The 17,763-nt window shown below is 36.0% G+C and overlaps 7 protein-coding genes and 1 non-coding gene across 11 annotated transcripts; 5 read left to right on the top strand and 3 right to left on the bottom strand.

The window, feature by feature from the left end:
- The first annotated feature begins 1,870 nt into the window (after positions 1-1,870).
- aho-3 (Alpha/beta hydrolase domain-containing protein aho-3) lies at positions 1,871-3,792 on the top strand. Its single transcript, NM_059809.8, has 3 exons — positions 1,871-1,984; positions 2,060-2,811; positions 2,910-3,792. Exons 1-3 carry the CDS (start codon positions 1,893-1,895, stop codon positions 3,062-3,064), a joined length of 999 nt encoding a protein of 332 aa, NP_492210.2. The 5' UTR covers positions 1,871-1,892; the 3' UTR covers positions 3,065-3,792.
- Positions 3,775-6,608, bottom strand: cdc-48.3 (ATPase family protein 2 homolog; the record flags this gene model as incomplete). The annotated part of the gene is made up of 5 exons (NM_059810.8): positions 3,775-3,955; positions 3,999-4,238; positions 4,439-5,246; positions 5,400-6,224; positions 6,393-6,608. 5 exons carry the CDS (start codon positions 6,606-6,608, stop codon positions 3,870-3,872), a joined length of 2,175 nt encoding a protein of 724 aa, NP_492211.1. The 3' UTR covers positions 3,775-3,869.
- Positions 6,609-6,709: 101 nt separating this feature from the next.
- On the top strand, positions 6,710-8,057 carry K04G2.4 (SHSP domain-containing protein). Its single transcript, NM_059811.5, has 6 exons — positions 6,710-6,996; positions 7,047-7,189; positions 7,247-7,331; positions 7,508-7,728; positions 7,776-7,851; positions 7,901-8,057. Exons 1-6 carry the CDS (start codon positions 6,881-6,883, stop codon positions 8,022-8,024), a joined length of 765 nt encoding a protein of 254 aa, NP_492212.1. The 5' UTR covers positions 6,710-6,880; the 3' UTR covers positions 8,025-8,057.
- Positions 7,857-10,664, bottom strand: ath-1 (palmitoyl-protein hydrolase; the record flags this gene model as incomplete). Of its 4 annotated transcripts, none has more annotated exons than NR_131388.1 (6): positions 8,096-8,143; positions 8,800-8,964; positions 9,012-9,306; positions 9,588-9,822; positions 9,980-10,093; positions 10,253-10,440. NR_131388.1 is itself a non-coding variant. In NM_001306367.3 (6 exons), the coding sequence occupies 6 exons, from the start codon at positions 10,662-10,664 to the stop codon at positions 8,096-8,098; spliced, it is 915 nt and encodes a 304-aa protein (NP_001293296.1). The 4 variants fall into 4 exon arrangements, 2 of the variants coding, with proteins under 2 accessions (NP_001379150.1, NP_001293296.1); NM_001306367.3 differs by lacking the exon at positions 10,253-10,440 and adding an exon at positions 10,607-10,664; NM_001392635.2 differs by lacking the exon at positions 10,253-10,440 and having other exon boundaries at positions 7,857-8,143.
- Positions 10,665-10,790: 126 nt separating this feature from the next.
- On the bottom strand, positions 10,791-11,438 carry scbp-2 (Ribosomal protein eL8/eL30/eS12/Gadd45 domain-containing protein; the record flags this gene model as incomplete). Its single annotated transcript, NM_001383434.1, has 4 exons — positions 10,791-10,912; positions 10,959-11,107; positions 11,156-11,270; positions 11,319-11,438. Coding segments are annotated over 4 exons (462 nt in total), but the record flags the coding sequence as incomplete, so codon positions are not given.
- A 272-nt stretch (positions 11,439-11,710) lies between these two features.
- vacl-14 (Protein VAC14 homolog) lies at positions 11,711-14,198 on the top strand. Its single transcript, NM_059814.6, has 5 exons — positions 11,711-11,812; positions 11,857-12,007; positions 12,053-13,577; positions 13,677-13,821; positions 13,870-14,198. Exons 1-5 carry the CDS (start codon positions 11,712-11,714, stop codon positions 14,030-14,032), a joined length of 2,085 nt encoding a protein of 694 aa, NP_492215.1. The 5' UTR covers position 11,711; the 3' UTR covers positions 14,033-14,198.
- Positions 14,199-14,255: 57 nt separating this feature from the next.
- K04G2.12 (CASP-like protein) lies at positions 14,256-15,087 on the top strand. Its single transcript, NM_001136309.3, has 3 exons — positions 14,256-14,750; positions 14,795-14,894; positions 14,943-15,087. The coding sequence occupies exons 1-3, from the start codon at positions 14,672-14,674 to the stop codon at positions 15,067-15,069; spliced, it is 306 nt and encodes a 101-aa protein (NP_001129781.1). The 5' UTR covers positions 14,256-14,671; the 3' UTR covers positions 15,070-15,087.
- Positions 15,088-17,468: 2,381 nt separating this feature from the next.
- On the top strand, positions 17,469-17,661 carry K04G2.14. Its single transcript, NR_050290.1, has one exon. It is a non-coding gene; the product is annotated as an Unclassified non-coding RNA K04G2.14 (non-coding RNA).
- Positions 17,662-17,763: the final 102 nt, after the last annotated feature.

Genomic DNA, 17,763 nt, shown 5'->3' on the forward strand with positions numbered 1-17,763 from the left:
TCTGACTCTGAGGTTTTCTGAGGTCGTATTGAATATTAAATGCGGTATTTATTCCAGTTCCGTGAATTTAATAATAGGAATTTGCAGTTTTCAATCTATTTTACTTCTTCCTCCAGTTTTCTCAATCCAAATTTGTTAATTTTGATTTAAAAACATTTAACATCGTAAACCATATTTACCGTTGATTCAGTTTGTTGTTTATTTTCTTTCTTTTTTTTTGAAAAAAAAAGCGTATGCTTGTATTGTTTCTGAAGACGGTGAAACCAACGTTTGTAAAACAAAACAAAGTGACAACGCCGCTTCTTCACTATCATGGTGGTTTTTGCAGTATCATTAAAAGCGGAAACGGTTCAATCTTCTTATCACCAGTTTTGCGTCAGTATATGGAGAAAATTAAAAAATGGTCGACTATTTTTGGAAATTGTTTCGTATTTTCCAGAAAGCTTCTTCCCGAATGTCTTCCTCATGAATGATTTAGCTACTCTCACCTTCTACGTGTCTTATCTATTCAGTACAATGCACTTAAGGGGTTTGTCGACTGACTCCATTTTTCTTTTTTTTTCTGAAAAGAAAACAGAAGCCAATTTGGTTTAGTAGCCTAAGATTTTCTGTACTTTCCTTTTTCTCGAGAGCGCCCTAGGGAATCCAATTTTGAGGCTGTTGTGGTCTTCATTACTAAAATAGATCAGATTCACAAAAAATTTAATATTTCTCATTATAATTTGCATTGAAATTTAGATAACGAAGCTAATTATTTCTTTAACTTTTATTCTTCTTTAAAATTCTCATTGCCTTCATTTATTATTATTCCAAATTTTATTCTCTTTAGCAAAAGCATACATAATATCATCGTCCGAACTCGCGCACTTTTCGGCTTCCTTTTTTTCGGAACAATGATAATACTCTTACAAATATGTAATAAGGTGGCCGCACTCGGCGTCTTTCCTTCCTCTATGTTCTCTCTTAAACAAAACATTCATCGCTGATTCACCATGGTTATGGGCTCGGCCACTATGCTCCCAGTTCTCTTCTAATTTCATTTTTAGTTTTTGTTAAACACAAAAAAATAAATTGAAAATAGGCAAACGGGATCGTGAGTGACGGATGAAGCATTCCAGCATCCAATTTCCCTCCAGTCCCATGCACTACCATTCCGAAGAGCAAAGCAAGAAATACACGTTTTTATGTGTGTCTATGTGCATCTACGAAATTAAGCATCGAGCTCTCATTCTCATTTCATATGAGATAAGGTCAAATGCAGTACGTCTTCTTCTTCTTCATCATCTTTTTTTCTCTCAATAACCAAATACAAACGAATTCTTTGTTTCCTACTCTCTTTCTCTTTGAACAAGCACTTAATTTGATAGTTTGGGCAACGCCTTGTAAGATATTTAGTGATACTTGATTACCAAAAGCGTTTCAAAATTGTTGAAAAATTATTTTTCTTAATTCAGCTCTGGTTTGATTTTTGAAAATTTAATTTTAAAACTGAACTACTTGAAGGTGGAATTCGGAAAATGGGAAACTCTCGCTAATTTCCGTTGGTGTTGTTTGAAAATGTTGAAATTTTCGATTTTTTAAATTTTTTCTTTTGTGGTATTATATATATATTAGAATATTCCGTGTATTCTAAAACGAAATCCATATTTTTTGAAACTCTCCTTTAAGCTATCTAGGTCTTTATTATTTCTCAATTTTTACCCATTATTTTTTTAATTTTCAATATTTCGTTCGTTGATACCAATACATTTCTGCCGTCTTCAGCTATATACTCTACCCGCTTCTATTTTTCTTTTACTTTCTTCATTTTCCCACGACTCCCTCCTCTTCCACATTTCCACGTGACTGCCACCGATTTCTCTGATTTCAGATTGGCCTGCAGTGCCACTCAGATGTCGTCAGGAGCACCATCGGGTTCATCAATGTCGAGTACACCTGGATCACCACCACCACGGGCTGGCGGACCAAATAGTGTTTCTTTCAAGTGAGTTTTAGTGGGTGTTTTTCCCATAAATTTAAGTGTTTATAAATTTTTTAAAATAATTTTTCAATTTTTCAGAGATCTCTGCTGCTTATTCTGCTGTCCTCCATTCCCATCATCCATTGTTTCGAAATTGGCATTCATGCCTCCAGAGCCCAGTTATACTATTACTGAAGACAACAAGTTGGTTTTAATCGAAGGACGAGCAGCATGGCCTCATCAGGAAGTCGATATGGCGAATTGTGTCGAAATGAGAATAACGAGAACTCGGAGGCGTAATCGTGTAGCCTGTACAATGATTCGACCACTTCCAAATTCTCATTTCACATTGCTCTTCTCACATGGAAACGCTGTTGATCTTGGACAGATGACATCATTTTTGTATGGTCTTGGATTCCATCTGAATTGTAATGTATTCAGTTATGATTATTCCGGATATGGATGTTCAACGGGAAAACCGTCAGAGAAGAACCTTTACGCAGACATAACCGCCGCTTTTGAGTTGCTAAAATCAGAGTTCGGGGTTCCAAAAGAGAAAATTATTCTTTATGGGCAATCAATAGGCACCGTGCCAAGTGTCGATTTGGCAAGCCGCGAGGATTTGGCGGCACTCGTATTACATTCTCCTCTGATGTCCGGAATGCGTGTCGCTTTTCCCGGAACAACGACAACATGGTGTTGTGACGCGTTTCCATCGATTGAGAAAGTGCCACGTGTCAAATGCCCAACACTGGTGATTCATGGAACAGACGACGAAGTTATTGATTTCTCACATGGTGTATCTATTTACGAAAGATGCCCGACGTCAGTAGAACCACTCTGGGTTCCAGGTACGATATAAGCTTTTTGTAGTTTTCTGATTCGAAATGAAATCGGAAAAATTGTATTTAAAATTGGAATTCTTGTAAATAAAATCTCAAATTTATAGGAGCTGGTCACAATGACGTGGAGCTTCATGCAGCATATCTGGAACGTCTCCGAAGTTTCATCGATATGGAGGCTTCTGCGATTCGTGTTACTGCACCAATTACTAACGCAACGAGTACCAATAGTCGGACGATTTCGAATGGCACATCTTCCTAGTACAACATAATCAATCTCTTATCGTTTTCTGTAAATTCTAGAATCTAAAAGTTCTCATCGTTTTTAACGAAAGGTGATTGAAATTGGAGAAACAATGTGGACAATTTAAATATATCGAGGTGATATTTGTCTTTTTCGAGTTATTTTATTAAAGTTTACCTCCCAAGTTTATTTTAATTTCTAATCTATTGAGATTGAATCCAATTTTCAAACTTATCTCATCTCCCCCGGTTAATTTAACCGCGTAAGCTTCACCTCAATCATAACTTTCCATATTCCAAATATTATATGTCTACTAACTTTCCCCTACCCAATTCGCGTGTTTTGTACGTGTAACAAAATATTTTGTATTCTAACGCAATTTATGATCATCACTCAGCCTATTGGGATTAATGATGTTCATGAAAATGCGGAGAGTACTGTATTTCTCGTCTGTTACCCAAATTCCACACACAAGTTCATCTGCTCCGACGGGACTTTAAATTTTTCTTGTTTAAGCATAATTCCATTTTTCTAGTGTACCCAAAAAATCCCTTCATCCCAAACTTTATCTTTAATTACTGCTCACTTTTAAATTTGTTGTCGTTTTTTTTCTCAAAAACTTTATCTGTAATATGCTTTCATCCAACGAATCAAAACGTTTTGCTAATTTCTCCTATCAAATTGAATTCCATTCTTGTGCAGCTCTAAACTTCGAATCACAATTTGTTCAAAAATAAAATTTGTTTCATTTTTCAACAATCAAAGAAATTCAAAATTCAAGAACAAATCAATTTAACAATAACAATCAGGTAAACAGTTATTTTCATGCGTTCGAAGCTCGACCTGCTTTAAAATCGTCATAAATTTCAAGAAGATACGCTTCAGTTCGGGAAACAACTGCGGCAAGAGCTGAAAATATTTAGTTAATGAATAATTTAATAATATTAATTACCTTGTTCAAAATGCGTCCATTGCACGATTGTAGCATCAATGCTTTCACGCATTGCAAACATTGCAGCAGTTCTACAGACAGCAACAAGTTCTGCACCGGAATATCCTGATGTTTTTTCCACTAGTTTATCAATTGTTCTAACTGTATCATCGAATTTCATTTTTTTAGTTCGCATTTCGAGAATGGCTCTTCGTGTCACTTCACATGGTAATCCGACATAAATAGCACGATCCAGGCGACCTGAAATACAAAAAAAAATATTATTACTCGAACGGGCATTTTTTCCCCAAAACTACAGTAGTAGGTTTCAACACGACAATTTTCTATTAGATACAACCAGGAGTACTGTACTTTCAAATTTTCAGTCGTGCAGTATTTACATCAATTTTTCATAGTTTTGTGTTAAAAAAATATATTTTTTAAACAGACAACCTACTTACCAGGTCTTAAAAGTGCACTATCCAATTGATCAGGCCGATTAGTTGCCGCCAATAATATAACTCTACTTGACTTTTCCAAACCATCTAACTCAGTGAGCAATTGTGCCAAAACTCGATCCGAAACTCCAGAACTTTTTTCCGAACCTCTTGAAGAACCAACTGCATCGATTTCATCAAAGAATACAATAGTTGGAGCAACTTGTCTTGCTCTTGAAAATAAATCTCGAATTGCTTTTTCAGAGTCTCCAACCCATTTACTGAAAAGCTCCGGTCCCTTGACAGCGAGGAAATTCATTTTTGCTTCACTAGCCAGTGCACGTGCTATTAAAGTTTTACTACATCCGGGTGGTCCGTAAAGAAGAATTCCAGCTGGTGGATCAATTCCAAATCTTTCAAAAGCTTCTGGATGTTTTTGAGGCCAAATAACAGCTTGTTGAATTTCTAACTTTAATTCTTCATTTCCTCCAATATCATTCCAAGAAACATTAGGTACTTCTAGAATAAATTGACGAATTCCAGTTGGTCTGATTCGTTTTCTTGCGTCATTTACTCGTTCCAAATGTGTTCTTCCTCTTGCAAATTTCGCCGCTTTCAGTAATGAGCATAAATCTCCGCCAGTGAATCCATGAGTGTGCCGAGCAACATCAAGATGAAGTTCCAATGGGAAATTGTAGATGTTGCCAATTTTCGAAAGAATGTCGAGTCTCTCGTCTTGTGTTGGAACAGTGATTTCTGCTTCAATCGGGAATCTCACACGGAATCCAATGTCAAGAGTTTCGGAAGATCGAACACAAAGAATCACGCATTTCTGTAAAATATTGAATTGTAAAGTTAGAAAAAGGAAATCTATCTATTATAGGGACTCAGAAAAACACATTTAAATTGTCCGTACAGCGCACACGATTTCAAAATGGGCATTTTTCTGTGTCCCTACAATAATATAAAAAATCATTGTTCTTACCTTTTCGTCGCCCAACAAAAAGCTCAATGCTCGATTTGCTTTCGTATTTTCTTTTTCTAGTTCATTAACATCTACAATTACAATGTTTCCAGTTGTTACTCCATTCAATTCCATCAATTCTTCACAGCTACCAATGTAGGTTGTTGATCCAGAAAGAACTAACGCAACTTCTTTCAAAAGAAGTGTCTTTCCACTTCCAGGAAGTCCCCAGATCAAAACTGAACACGGTGACTCTTTTTGACGAACTGGACTGATAACATAATCTTCGAGAACTTGTTTGGCGGTGAAACATCCACCAATATTTGATAAGTCAGTTGGAAGAGTTTGAAGAACATCTGAAGTCGATCCTTCTGCAGAAGCATTCAAAATTTGAATTTTGTAGCCAACAGCTGTAGATACTACTTTCGAATTTCTTTTCTTGTCGTCATCTATTCCCATGGCGCTCATCTTGCTCTCGATTGGTTCTTCTGGGGTTACTGTAACATTTTGACCCAAATATTTCAGATCAACACTGGAATTGTATTGCAGATACGAGTGACTGAGATATGCTTCTAAGAATCCACTGAGAGCCGGATTTAAAGTCAAGGATGTCTTGACTGTGACACTCAGACTTTTGAGTTTTTCAACTCTTCCACAAGACTCCAATGTGATCATTCGTTCCCGTGCAATTCTAGAAGATATTATGGATACTTTGAGAAGTGCAACTTCTTTGCAAGGCCATACTATTCCAATAAAAGAATCAGAAGAATGAATAATTCGAACTGGTTGCCGAGCAAGTAGACCTAGACTTTCCATTGTTTGTTGATTGATTAGAATTGAGTGTTCCTAGAAAAAATGAAGTGGGTCAAAGAATATATGCGATTTTTTTTCATTTTTGCAGCAAAAAATTCAAAAAACTGAAGAGTGATTTTTAGAATTTTAGAAAAACTTACATATGTAAATTTTTACAGCTATATTCGGATTTTTTAAAGTTGTTTTTTGTAAAAATCGAACCTTTTCCCATCCAACAGCGTCTGGGGGTAAAAAACCTTCTGCTTTGTCCACTGCCACATTAAATCCACGTAGCGTTCCGTTTTGAGCGCACGCAATTTCAGATTCTACGACGGGCTTTCCACAGAAGTCTTGATGTCTTAAAGAATCTTTGGTAAGAACAACAGCATTACACTGGGGGCATGTCACGAGACTTGGTTTTTTCTTTGCACTTGACATCTGAAAATAGGAGTTATAGTTTTGGAAATTGCATGCAAACGAAAGCAAAAGAATATAATTTTTTTTTAATTAACGAAGCAAGTAAGTAAGTTCGTGAACCTAAGATTTGTAGTTCAGATAAACTGTGACAGAAACATGTTTCGCGAAGATTCTTTCTTCGAATAAAAAACTTTAGATAAAAAAAGATTCATTTCTGATTTTACTCATATATTCTTCCGCCGACAAAATACCAGGAAATCGTATCGTGTGCAATAAGAGAGAAAGATTCAAGAATGGGCTGTAGTCATAGTAAAAACAAAAACTCAAAGTCCAAATCAGCGATACTGAAGAAAGAGCATCCATTGGAACGATCGATTCATCACAATCGAGTTGCACATTTCGACGAAACGTGAGTTAACTTTTTAATATATTCAGATTATCAATTATTCTATGATTCAGTCAGCCAACAAGTCAATCGACAAGTGTTGAATCAGAAGAACTAAATGTGAAGCATTACTCGAAAACTTTGCTCAACGATACTGTGGAGCCAACTCATCAGAAGACTAGTGCACACGTTCCAGAGAAAAGTATCAAGAAGCAAGGTAAACGGCTTTTGTTGAATGAACAAAGCATCTTATGAAAGTTTTTTTTTATTTCAGAAGTCAAGCAAGAAGTCAAAAAGCATGAAACAACCACAGTCGTTCACACGAATGTACATGTGCCAAAACCTACTCATAAGCTACCGTAATTTTTCATAAATTTGAAGGCGTATTGGATGTTATTTGGATGCAATATTTTGTGATTTTCGCGAGAAAATTATAGTACAGTACCGTAGTTTTCGGGCAGAATAAAAATTTTGCATCTGAATAATATCTTATCGAAACATCCGAACTAACAAAATAATTATTTGAATATTTCAGACAAGCATCTGAAATTCCTATTGAAAGAATGGGATCAGATCCTCATACAGCTATTGCACCTACTTACCAACAAAAACAGTTCGCCACATCTACTTACTACCCAATGCCCACAATTGGAGAAAAACAAAAATCACCAGAAAAAGCAAAACCGGCAAGAAAAGTTGATAATACTGATGAAAAGAAGAGAAAGAAAGATCAGAATGAAAAGCCAGTTATCAATGGTGAGATAATAAATTAATAATAGAAATAAGAATTGGAATCCATTCAGGACCAAATGTTCGTCATCAATTGACTCCAGAAGATTTGGAGTATATCAAACGATCGGTTCAACAAAGAAACGAACGGTATATATTGCAAATAATTTATGACATGAAATAATGAACACATTTACAGACGTGCGTTTATGATGGCTCATCGAAATGAAACAGACGACACGTTGTATGAGCTTGAAGTACGAATGCCGGAAAAGGACTACACAAATCGAATGGAGGTTGGACAGAACTATCGTGTCTGTTGAAAATTGAGAGAAATAAAGTGTGTCTGGTGAAAAAAACTTTAAAAAAATCGTTTTTGGAATGAATTGAATATTTAGTGGGCAATGTGGGCGCTCAAGAAGGTCTTCACATCACGCATCTCCTGAAAATACATTAATATGATTAATATAATTTTGATTATGCATAATATGATGTGTAGTTTGATCTAATAGTTTGAAGTTTTCATTTTGTTTAATTCTTTGTAATTCTTTACCCGAAACGAGGACGTCGAAAATTCGAAAATTTAAAACTTGGAAAAATTTTAGAAAAATACGGAAAAAGACGAGGAAACTATTTATAGATATATCAAAAATATGTAGATTTTTTGGGAATAGAAGAAATGTTATATTTTATTTTTTTGTTTTAATCCTTTTTAATATTTTTCTTTTTCACAAAAAATTTTACATAATTTTGAAAAATCAATGGCTTCCTCGTTTTTTCCGTACAATTTTTCTAACATGTTTCCCAGTTTCTCAATTTATGATTTTTTGATTAAAAAACAGTGAAAAATTAGATTTCTCGATTTTTGAAAAAAAAAAGTTTTTTATTTAAATTTCAGGGCATTTTCATTTTTATAACTTTTTCGAAAATTCGAAATCTGGAAATTATTTTAAAACGTTTTTTTTCCAGAATTCGAGGAATCTAAAGTCGACAATTTTTTTCCTTTTTTTTATATTAAAAAAAAAATATCGTTTTCGATTTTTAAAAAAGGAAAACCGACACTCATGTTCCGAAAATCGTTTTTTAAAAATAAAATACCTCTCCACAGCTCGAATGCTGCATTCCCCTGTAGGTGTGAAGCTCAACTTTCGGATTGAATTTTTTAATATACTGCTCGGACATTTGTCCGAATTGAAGAGGAACCAAAAAGTCGTCTGTTCCATGTCCGAGGAAGATTGGTGTAGCATTGTTCGCAGTGAAGCTCTATAAAAATCAAAAAAAATTTTTTTTTAAATAATTTGAATAATCACCCCTGGGAATTTGGTTCTCTGCAAAAAGAATGAACTGAGTCCAACAATTCCTCCAAGTTTCTGTGGATATGTGAGACCAGCGTAAATAGCGAGAGCTCCACCCATTGAAAATCCACCGACAGCAATTCGAGAAGCTGGAATTCCAGCTGCAACTTCCGCATCAATCAATTGATGAACATATTGGGTAGCTCGATTAATTCCTTGCTCATCTTCCTGAGCATTTGGATCGAGGCCAAATAAGTCGAACCAAGCTGGCATTCGCATTCCCATATTGAGGGTTACTGGACGTTCAGAGCTGAAAAAAGTGAATCTGTTTCAGTGGATAATGGAGGGTGTCGGTTTTTCGATTTTTTGTTTTTACCGATATTTAAAAAGATCGATTTGAAAAATAGCTTGAAATTTTCTATATTTTTCCTCTTTTAAGAAGAAAATTATGTTTTATCTCATCAATATATAACCGAAATTTTATTAAAAAATTTTTTTTGTTAATTTTCTCTTAGTTTTTCGATACTTTTGTTTAATTCTATTATAAATGTACTTTTCTGCTATAATTAATAATTCTGCATTCAAAAGTACCTGTGTGGACAGATAAACTTGATATTATCGTGTTTGGCTTCTGTCTTGAAAGCATCTGCCCAACCATGCCCTTGATCACCGAGTCCATGAAGGAAGATTAATGTTCCTTTATGCTCGCCACGTGGCGACACAATCGAAGGATTTCCGTTGGAGACTGCAGACATTCTTGTCGAATCTTCTTCGTCGGATGGCGGTCCACCAAGTGAACAGAGAAGACGGGAAGAAAGTGATGACCCTGAAGTTTTCTGTGGTTTTTTTCATGAATTTTAGATAAAGAATAAAGAAGTGAGGATCTTTCGAAACGTAGCGCTCTGATTGTCAATGTCCGCGATTAGTATGAAAACATTAAAAGAAAGCAACGACACACAAAACACAAAATAGTTTCAACGAACCTATTATTGAAGCTAGAAAAGTTTTTGGTGAAGAAGAAAATGTGGAATTTGACGAGAAGGGGTGGACAGTCTGTGTAGAGACGGCAGAAGTTACAATAACTCGTGAGAAGAGGCCTGGAAAAGGGGAAACAATGCATTCAGAATATTCTTTGATTGATTAGGCTTATTTGAGAGTGAGAAGGACATGGAATTATTCGTGCAGGTGGGAACATTTTTGAGCTGTTTATTAAAAATTTGAATAAGTTACTGTGATTTCACAAAATTTTGACATACCTTCTTGAAGGCGCACGGAATTATTCGTATGGGTCTCGCGGCTCGCTTTCCCTCGAAATTTTCAATGAAATTATTTTTTTAGCGAGTTTGTCGCTTTCGTTTCATTTTTTTGTGAAAAATTGTTTTAAATCAGTTAAGCAAGCAGGTCAAAATCGTGTGAAATTTCAATAACCGATTTGAAAACGCTTCTGAAATTTAAAATTAGGTTACTCATTTAGCAGGATGAAACTGTAGTCAATAAAGTTTAGTAAAAAAAAAACACGGAAAATATTAGCTTAGTAAACTGAATAATAATAATACACAAAGGGGAATATGGGTGATCTGGGAAAAACAGCACGGCACAAACGACAAAACCTGATAAAAAGACGCAACGGCTAGTGGAAATGGCGCTTCTAGACACGCTGCGAAACATCCAATTACAGCGATCTGACACGTTCTCGGTGAAGGTATTTATGTAAAACTATTGAAAAGATATGGTTAAATTGGAATTGAAACCAAACTTGTGAGGAATATAAAAAATAGACTTTAAAAACTGAAAAGTAGTCAAATACTTTATTTTACAAGATGGTTGATTCACGGCAAGAGGGAAGATTGATCGATGTGAAACAGCTTGCATGAATCGTGTATTTTCCAGTTCTTCACGATGTCCTCGGTTTCTCTCTAAAAATTTTTGTATAAATTAATTTTTTCTGGAAACTTTCAAAACCTCAAATCCACTGAAATCGATAACTCCGACAACAGCAACGTATGGAAATTTGTTCATAATTCGAGACAATTCCTTTCTCGTTAACACCTCGATCATCGGTATTCCTGCGAGAGGACAGACAATTTGTAGAGAATGGAAATTCGAAGCAGCTGAATTATTAAATATGTTTATTGCCACGAAAAATAAAGAATAAATACCTCTTAAATTATTCTCGTCCATATTTTTCGCGTAGAAGATGAGCTTTACTCTTCCAGACTGTGCAAACTTTAGTGTTTCGTGAGCTCCACATATTACTCGTCTCTTCAGAAAGTTCTGAAATCACATAAAATCACTAATACGAAAAATTGCGAAATTTCATACCTTTTCATCCGCATTTCCTTTGCGATTCTTGTCTTGTTGGCTTTTCAAGCGCTTGATAAGCTCGAAAGCCAAGTTATCAATGTTAGCCGTTACATTTATTGTTTCGGAAATTTTCTGAAGCTTTTTTCGATAATAAGTGAGGAAGATTTCATAAAACAGGAAGAGAAAAAAACGAGAAAAATTGGAAAAAATTGTTTTGAATATCGGTCTCTGACTTGGAGAGTTCTCTCCACTCTCTAATCTCTCATACGTGTCAATAGAGCAGACTGCATTATTGCATTTTTGACAAAAAAAAGACAGATTTTGGAAAAAAAATCCTCGTTTTAAAACGAGGTTTTGTTTTCTCAAATTCAATCAACTCCTCAATTTTGTTATGTATTTCAACTTTTCAGAATGTCAGATGGGCAATATGGACCAATATCAGCTGGAATTATCCGTTCGATTACCGATAAATCATATGAAAGGCGAAAAGCGGCTGCACTTGACGTTGAAAAGTAGGCTATTTGTTTGTTATTATTCAAATAGTTTAACTTTTTAGACTAGTCCGTGATTTATTCAATAATAATCAACTCTCACAACTGGACAAATGCCTGTCCGTCCTCGGAGAGCTGATTAATTCTGGAAATTCGAATCAAAGAAAAGGAGGACTTATTGGAATGGCTGCAGCTTCTATTGCTCTTGGAAACAAGGTAAGCACGAGTGTTATGTAATGCTAAAACAATATTATTTTACAGAATGCACCGCCATACACTGCAAAATTGGTTGAACCTATTATTCCATGTTTTCACGATGCTGATCTTCAAATTCGATACTATGCTTGCGAATCACTCTACAATATTGCGAAAATTTGCAAGACATCAGTTTTAGCACATTTTGAAGACATTTTTGATGTACTTTGGAGGGTCACGGCAGATTCTGATCAAAACGTGAGAGGAGGAGCTGAACTATTGAACAGACTTATCACAGAAATTGTCTTGTCGGAGCAAGAATTTGACATTGCAATTCTAATGTCCTTGATTCGAGATAGAATTTACACTCAAACATCTTCAAACAGAAGATTTATTCTTGAATGGCTAAATACTATCGACTCGGCACCATTCTTCTCTTTTTGCAATTATATTTCAGAGATTTCTGATGGATTATTCAAAATGCTCGGAGAACAAGCTCCAGCAGTTCGAGATCTCTGTGAAACTGTTCTTGGGAACTTTTTGACTGCTATCAGATCTAAACCGGAATCTCTCAGTTTGGAAGATAGAATTCAAATGATCAATGTGCTCGTTGTGCATACTCATGAAAATGAACCATTTCTCGCAAGGAAACTCTCGTTAATCTGGCTCGAGGAATTTGTGAAACTCTACAAAACTGATCTCCTAGTGATGCTGTCTACATGTCTCGTGGGAATTCTTCCGTCAATTGTGGAAACAGAATTGAAAGCGGATGCTGTAAATCGATTGCTGATGGCATTGGTTGGTGAAGCCAAGTTGGAGCAGGACATCCTCGACAAAACGATCGAGGTATTGCTGAAATATATCAAGTACGACGTCGTGGAGACTAGAGTCACCGTATTAAATTGGATTCGACACCTGCATAGTTCAATGCCCGGTCAACTCTTCGTTCATATGCATCAAATATTCCCTGTTCTTCTCAACACGCTTTCTGATACATCGGATGAAGTACTTCTTCTGGATCTTTTCCTCATTTCTAACATCTGTCAATCAGAATCTGCTCCGGATCAGGTAGACGTGTCAACATTTGGATTAAATGAAACCGAACTGAAACAAGTTTCCCACATATCGCCATTCCTCATAAAGTTTGTGCTGAGCCTGTTGGAAATGTTTCGCACTGAGCCAACATTACTTCGCGAAAGAGGTGTACTCATCATCAGACAATTGTGTCTTCTTCTTGAACCTGCTCATATTTATCGTGTGATTTGTGTTCTCTTGGAACGTGAATCGAAACATAACTTTGCACAGGAAATGGTATCAACTCTTCATGGCGTTCTACTCACTGCCACCGAACTTTTCATTTTGAGAGATGAACTGCGTGCTCTCTCCAACGAATCTTCCCGATCATTATTCGAATGCATTTTCCGTGTTTGGTCAAATCGTCCGATTGCTCTTTTGGGACTGTGTCTACTGTCACAACATTATCAACAAGCGGCTGATATTGCACTTCTTCTTTCTCAAGTTGATATCACAGTTGATGTACTACTGGAGATTGACAAACTTGTGAACCTTGTCGAGAGTCCTGTTCTCGCTTGTAAGTTCTTTTTTTGATGTGAACAAAATTCACATTTTGACCTTGTTGAAGTGTAAATACCGAATCTATTGTTGATTTTTTAAAAGTCTTCGGTTTCAGATGTTCGTATGGACCTTCTTTCGTCAATTCATCGCCCTCCACTATGCACAGTTTTATCAGCTCTTTTGATGCTTCTCCCACAATCTGAAGCATTCGTCACCCTACATAAACGTCTTCAGGCAGTTCCGGCACTAGTGTCTATTGAGTAATTATATTTTTCTAGAACTTTCAAAAAAATAATATCAAGTTTCAGTAACTCTCCGTATGCTCCAAAAGTCCCACCATGCAGAATCGACTTCCCACCATTAATGCTCCATTTCAAAGCAGCTCTTGCTCGCCGTCAAACCGAAGTTCGCTCACGTCACAGGGATCTTTTATCGGGAGTTGTTACCCAAATGAAAAATGTAAAAATCTAATTATTTTTGTATCTTTTCAAGTTTCTACTATTTATTTCTTAATTTATATTATTGCCCCAAAAATGTGATATATTGCCAACTTGTATTGTAAGAGGGTAAATATGTGATAGTATATGCTCCCACTCGTTAAGTATTTGTCAAATAAAGCGTACTCAATAGATCGAAAGATCGTCCTGTTCCTACTGTTAGCACCAGGGATGGGAGAAACAATTCCCTTTTTTTGAGTTTTCAAACTTTAACATTTTTAATATAACGGAAAAAAACCGTTTCTCGAACTGGATTTTGAATAATTATATTTCTCGATTCCTTGACCAAAAAAATCAAGAAATCAAGATTAGCACACAAATAATCAACGATCAACTTGTCACTTCCAGTTCCTAAAATCTTGTTCCTTGTGCCATGTAACCGATCCGGTGTTAACTTTTGTTTGTGTTGAGATCTATCCATCCCTCTCGATGTATTTGTTCGTATCGAATCGAACATTTCAAATAGTTTCTCAATTCATTTCTCTCTGTCTATTCACTTTTTGACACTCCCGCATATGATTCGGATTGTGTCCGGGAGATTCGATAACAGTGTTTTTGTTGATTGCACCACCGCTGGCAGATTTTATTTTTCGGATTTCTGATTCGAAGTTGTATGAGCCTTTTCAACTTTTGTTTCCGTCATTCATCTACTATTGGATTACTGTACTCGGTGGCAGTTGCTATGGAAAAAGGTACAGATTTCGAAACTTATTTTTTTCAAGTTAGTTTTATTTAGGATTTTCAAATTCAAATCAAAATTTTGATTGGTGGGATCGATTTCGTCATGATCTACTATCAGATGGCAAAACTCAGCAAAAGCTAGAAATCATTCTGAAGTAAATCTAATCAGGACTGTTCTTGAAAGTTTATCTCAATAATTACAGAATGTGTATAATTGGAACTTCATTTGTATGTGGCACTGCTGTAATTTGCATGTTTCTTCTGGCAATGCGGAAATTATTTAATTATGTTGCTGATTCGAAAACTGTTGTAGTTAGATGTTATCCATAAATTATTAATATTATTCAATTTTTAAATCAGATTTCTTGAGCGTTTATGCGTTCTTGAGCGTTCAATATTTTAATCTGGGAATTGATCATCAAAGTTCGCAACAAGATTTTACACTCCGAGTTCTCCAGTTTCTAAGTTTGTCTGTTATCTCTCATAATCAAACAATCTCTATCAAGACGAGTGCAACTGACAAGTAATCGGTCGATGTAATAATGCATACGGATTTGCTTGCATAAGTAATTTGAAAGGGTGCACAATTTTCTGAACCTACCCTACATTACGAAAATAACGTTTTGAGAAAAATGTTACATGTCATGAACTACTGAAACAGCACAAGAATTATTTAGAAAACTTTTAAACTTTTCAAATTATATGTTTAGAAAAAAATTTTCAAATAATAAATCGATTTTTGTTTTCGATCACGAGAACATTTGTTACCGTGTCTCTTCAAAGGGACATACGAATTATTCTGAAGTCGAGGCGGGACCCGCTAAAACGATTTAAGTCGTGCGCCTTTTTGATGATTACGGTGTCTGTTTCAAATTTGTTTCTTGGCTTTTCTGAAGTTTTTTCTTGTATTTATCTCTATTTTTCTCTCTAGTTATCTTATTTTATTGTCCAAATTGTTTTTCTTCGCTTTTTTAATAATTTGCTCTTTTAAACACCTTGAAAAACTAGATAACTTGGTATACAGAACGTTTCTTAACATTTGCCTAAAGTTTTTTTTTCTAAATAATAGGCTTTTGTTATTTTTCAGATTTTCCTCTTAAACTTTTCATCTTTCTTTCAAAATTTCCAAATAGATACCGCCAAAGACTGTAATTTCACATCGATCTTTTTTATCTGATTAAAATTCGGCAATTAAGTAAATCATTGAATCGGGTTAGCCAGTAACCAGTTGTGAGGCGATAAAGATGATATCTAATTACATGGTCCGACTGGACTGTCCAAAAAATACGCAGCTGGTCAGCGGGGCGCACTTTGCCCATCTGGACATTGCTTGTTTTGATTCAATCCTTCACACCAATTTTTGTAACGTTTCCTAAATTCAAAAATTAAAAGTTCACAGTGTTTTCCTCCGCATTTCTCCTTTTCATCGCAAAAAACTTCAAACGGAGCCGAAATTAGTGGGACGCGGAGACAGGGATGAATGAATTGAGGGTGTTGCGTGTGGTTTCTTTTGTCCTCTTCTATTTCTTCATTCACCATTTTTCGAATTGACCCGTATCGTCTTGCACATACACGCAACACACACAAAAGCTCCCAGCTCCTCATTCCAATTTCTTATTCATGCTCTTTTTTCATCAATTATTTATAACCTTGAATGCAGTCAGTTAGGTAGTAGTCGATAGATAGATTTGAATTGGTGTCAAATGCCACCACCTGTTTGTTATTGTCAGTGTGGCCATTGAGATTGGTATTAACGGGTGCTCCATCATGTTGTAAGATTACACGTTTGCGGTAAAAACCAATATTAGTTATAGAAATGCTGTCAAAGAGCACGTAATCTTTTAATAATCTCTTGGTAGCGGCAAATACTTTTATTTTCGAATTCTAAATAACATACAAGATTTTTATGGTCGAGCCGTTTACCTAGAATGGGTGTCCGAAAAATCTTCTTAATAACCCATTTGAGATAGTTTCTGCTGTATACTATTTTTCCTGCCGCCAGAAAAAAGGTTATCGAGTTCTAATGGTCCTGCTCGAGAGGAACTTTCTTACAATTCCTTGTGCAAACACGATGACGAGCATTTGCAGATATTGTAAACTTGAACGTGTTCATCTAGATTCTAAATATTATCATAAACCTCTCCTATCTATCGATAGTGTATTTTTTCGTTCAGATCTTATCTATAGAATTCTACCGAGTTGACCGATTAATCCAATTTGAGCCTTCTCCGTCCCATTCCAGTAAACCTAGAATGCGCCATATGCGAGATGGCAGGAAGATAGCAGGAGACGCAGACGTGCTAAGTGTACAGTCCTACTTTGATGTATTGCCGACATTGTGAGTGTGCACACATAGACAGTGAAGGGAAATAGTGCACGGTCATTCGTCGTTGAGCATTCCCTTTTCTCGATGGTCCTCTACATTATTTGTCGGGGTTCCTTTCCGGTGCCATGTTTAGATTATCCTATTGGTAAATATATTCTATTACTATTGGGAGTATTCAACCGCCAAAAAGAGCTACTACTGATGATGAATCTTTGTTTATGTTTACAAGATACATTTTATTGGCTAACAGCGGAATTTGAATTCCCAAATTCCCCAACAAAAAACATCATAGTTGTCCTAAAGCCACAAAAAGTGGCCATGTGGCTCCAAAGCGATGCAAAAACGAGATTATACCCGAAAAGAAGCAAACTTTTTGCCTGTTGTCCACATCCTATGCTGCTCTCTGTGCTCACCACAGCTACCACCACCACCCACTAACTGCGGGTTCTCTTTTGATGATGAAGTGGGTCCTCCCCGTGCTCTCCCTTTTCTCTTCACTCTGGGGCTCATCTTTGCCCCTATGGCTCTCGAGAGCCATCTCACCACAACATCTATCTTGTACCCATGTTTTTGAGACTGGGTGAGACGAAACAAGAGATGTAGACGAAGAAACAAGAGTGAACCGCCGTCTTTGTCATAAAATCGTCGTTTTCTATTCATACCGAAAGTCCATAAAACGTCGGGTCAATACCACCATC

This window comes from Caenorhabditis elegans, chromosome I (genome assembly GCF_000002985.6).
Source record: "Caenorhabditis elegans chromosome I".
Taxonomy (NCBI): domain Eukaryota; kingdom Metazoa; phylum Nematoda; class Chromadorea; order Rhabditida; family Rhabditidae; genus Caenorhabditis; species Caenorhabditis elegans.

What these genes read in the sequence shown, in the direction of transcription:
- aho-3 (NM_059809.8), top strand. Translation starts at nt 1,893, where the DNA reads ATGTCGTCAGGAGCACCATCGGGTTCATCAATGTCGAGTACACCTGGA. An exon ending in CCAAATAGTGTTTCTTTCAA is followed by an intron (nt 1,985 to 2,059) that starts GTGAGTTTTAGT and finishes TCAATTTTTCAG; the next exon opens with AGATCTCTGCTGCTTATTCT. An exon ending in AGAACCACTCTGGGTTCCAG is followed by an intron (nt 2,812 to 2,909) that starts GTACGATATAAG and finishes TCAAATTTATAG; the next exon opens with GAGCTGGTCACAATGACGTG.
- K04G2.4 (NM_059811.5), top strand. Translation starts at nt 6,881, where the DNA reads ATGGGCTGTAGTCATAGTAAAAACAAAAACTCAAAGTCCAAATCAGCG. An exon ending in GAAAAGTATCAAGAAGCAAG is followed by an intron (nt 7,190 to 7,246) that starts GTAAACGGCTTT and finishes TTTTTATTTCAG; the next exon opens with AAGTCAAGCAAGAAGTCAAA. An exon ending in GTTCAACAAAGAAACGAACG is followed by an intron (nt 7,852 to 7,900) that starts GTATATATTGCA and finishes ACACATTTACAG; the next exon opens with ACGTGCGTTTATGATGGCTC.
- vacl-14 (NM_059814.6), top strand. Translation starts at nt 11,712, where the DNA reads ATGTCAGATGGGCAATATGGACCAATATCAGCTGGAATTATCCGTTCG. An exon ending in CGAGAGTCCTGTTCTCGCTT is followed by an intron (nt 13,578 to 13,676) that starts GTAAGTTCTTTT and finishes CTTCGGTTTCAG; the next exon opens with ATGTTCGTATGGACCTTCTT. An exon ending in CCGGCACTAGTGTCTATTGA is followed by an intron (nt 13,822 to 13,869) that starts GTAATTATATTT and finishes ATCAAGTTTCAG; the next exon opens with TAACTCTCCGTATGCTCCAA.
- K04G2.12 (NM_001136309.3), top strand. Translation starts at nt 14,672, where the DNA reads ATGAGCCTTTTCAACTTTTGTTTCCGTCATTCATCTACTATTGGATTA. An exon ending in GGCAGTTGCTATGGAAAAAG is followed by an intron (nt 14,751 to 14,794) that starts GTACAGATTTCG and finishes AGTTTTATTTAG; the next exon opens with GATTTTCAAATTCAAATCAA. An exon ending in AAGCTAGAAATCATTCTGAA is followed by an intron (nt 14,895 to 14,942) that starts GTAAATCTAATC and finishes CAATAATTACAG; the next exon opens with AATGTGTATAATTGGAACTT.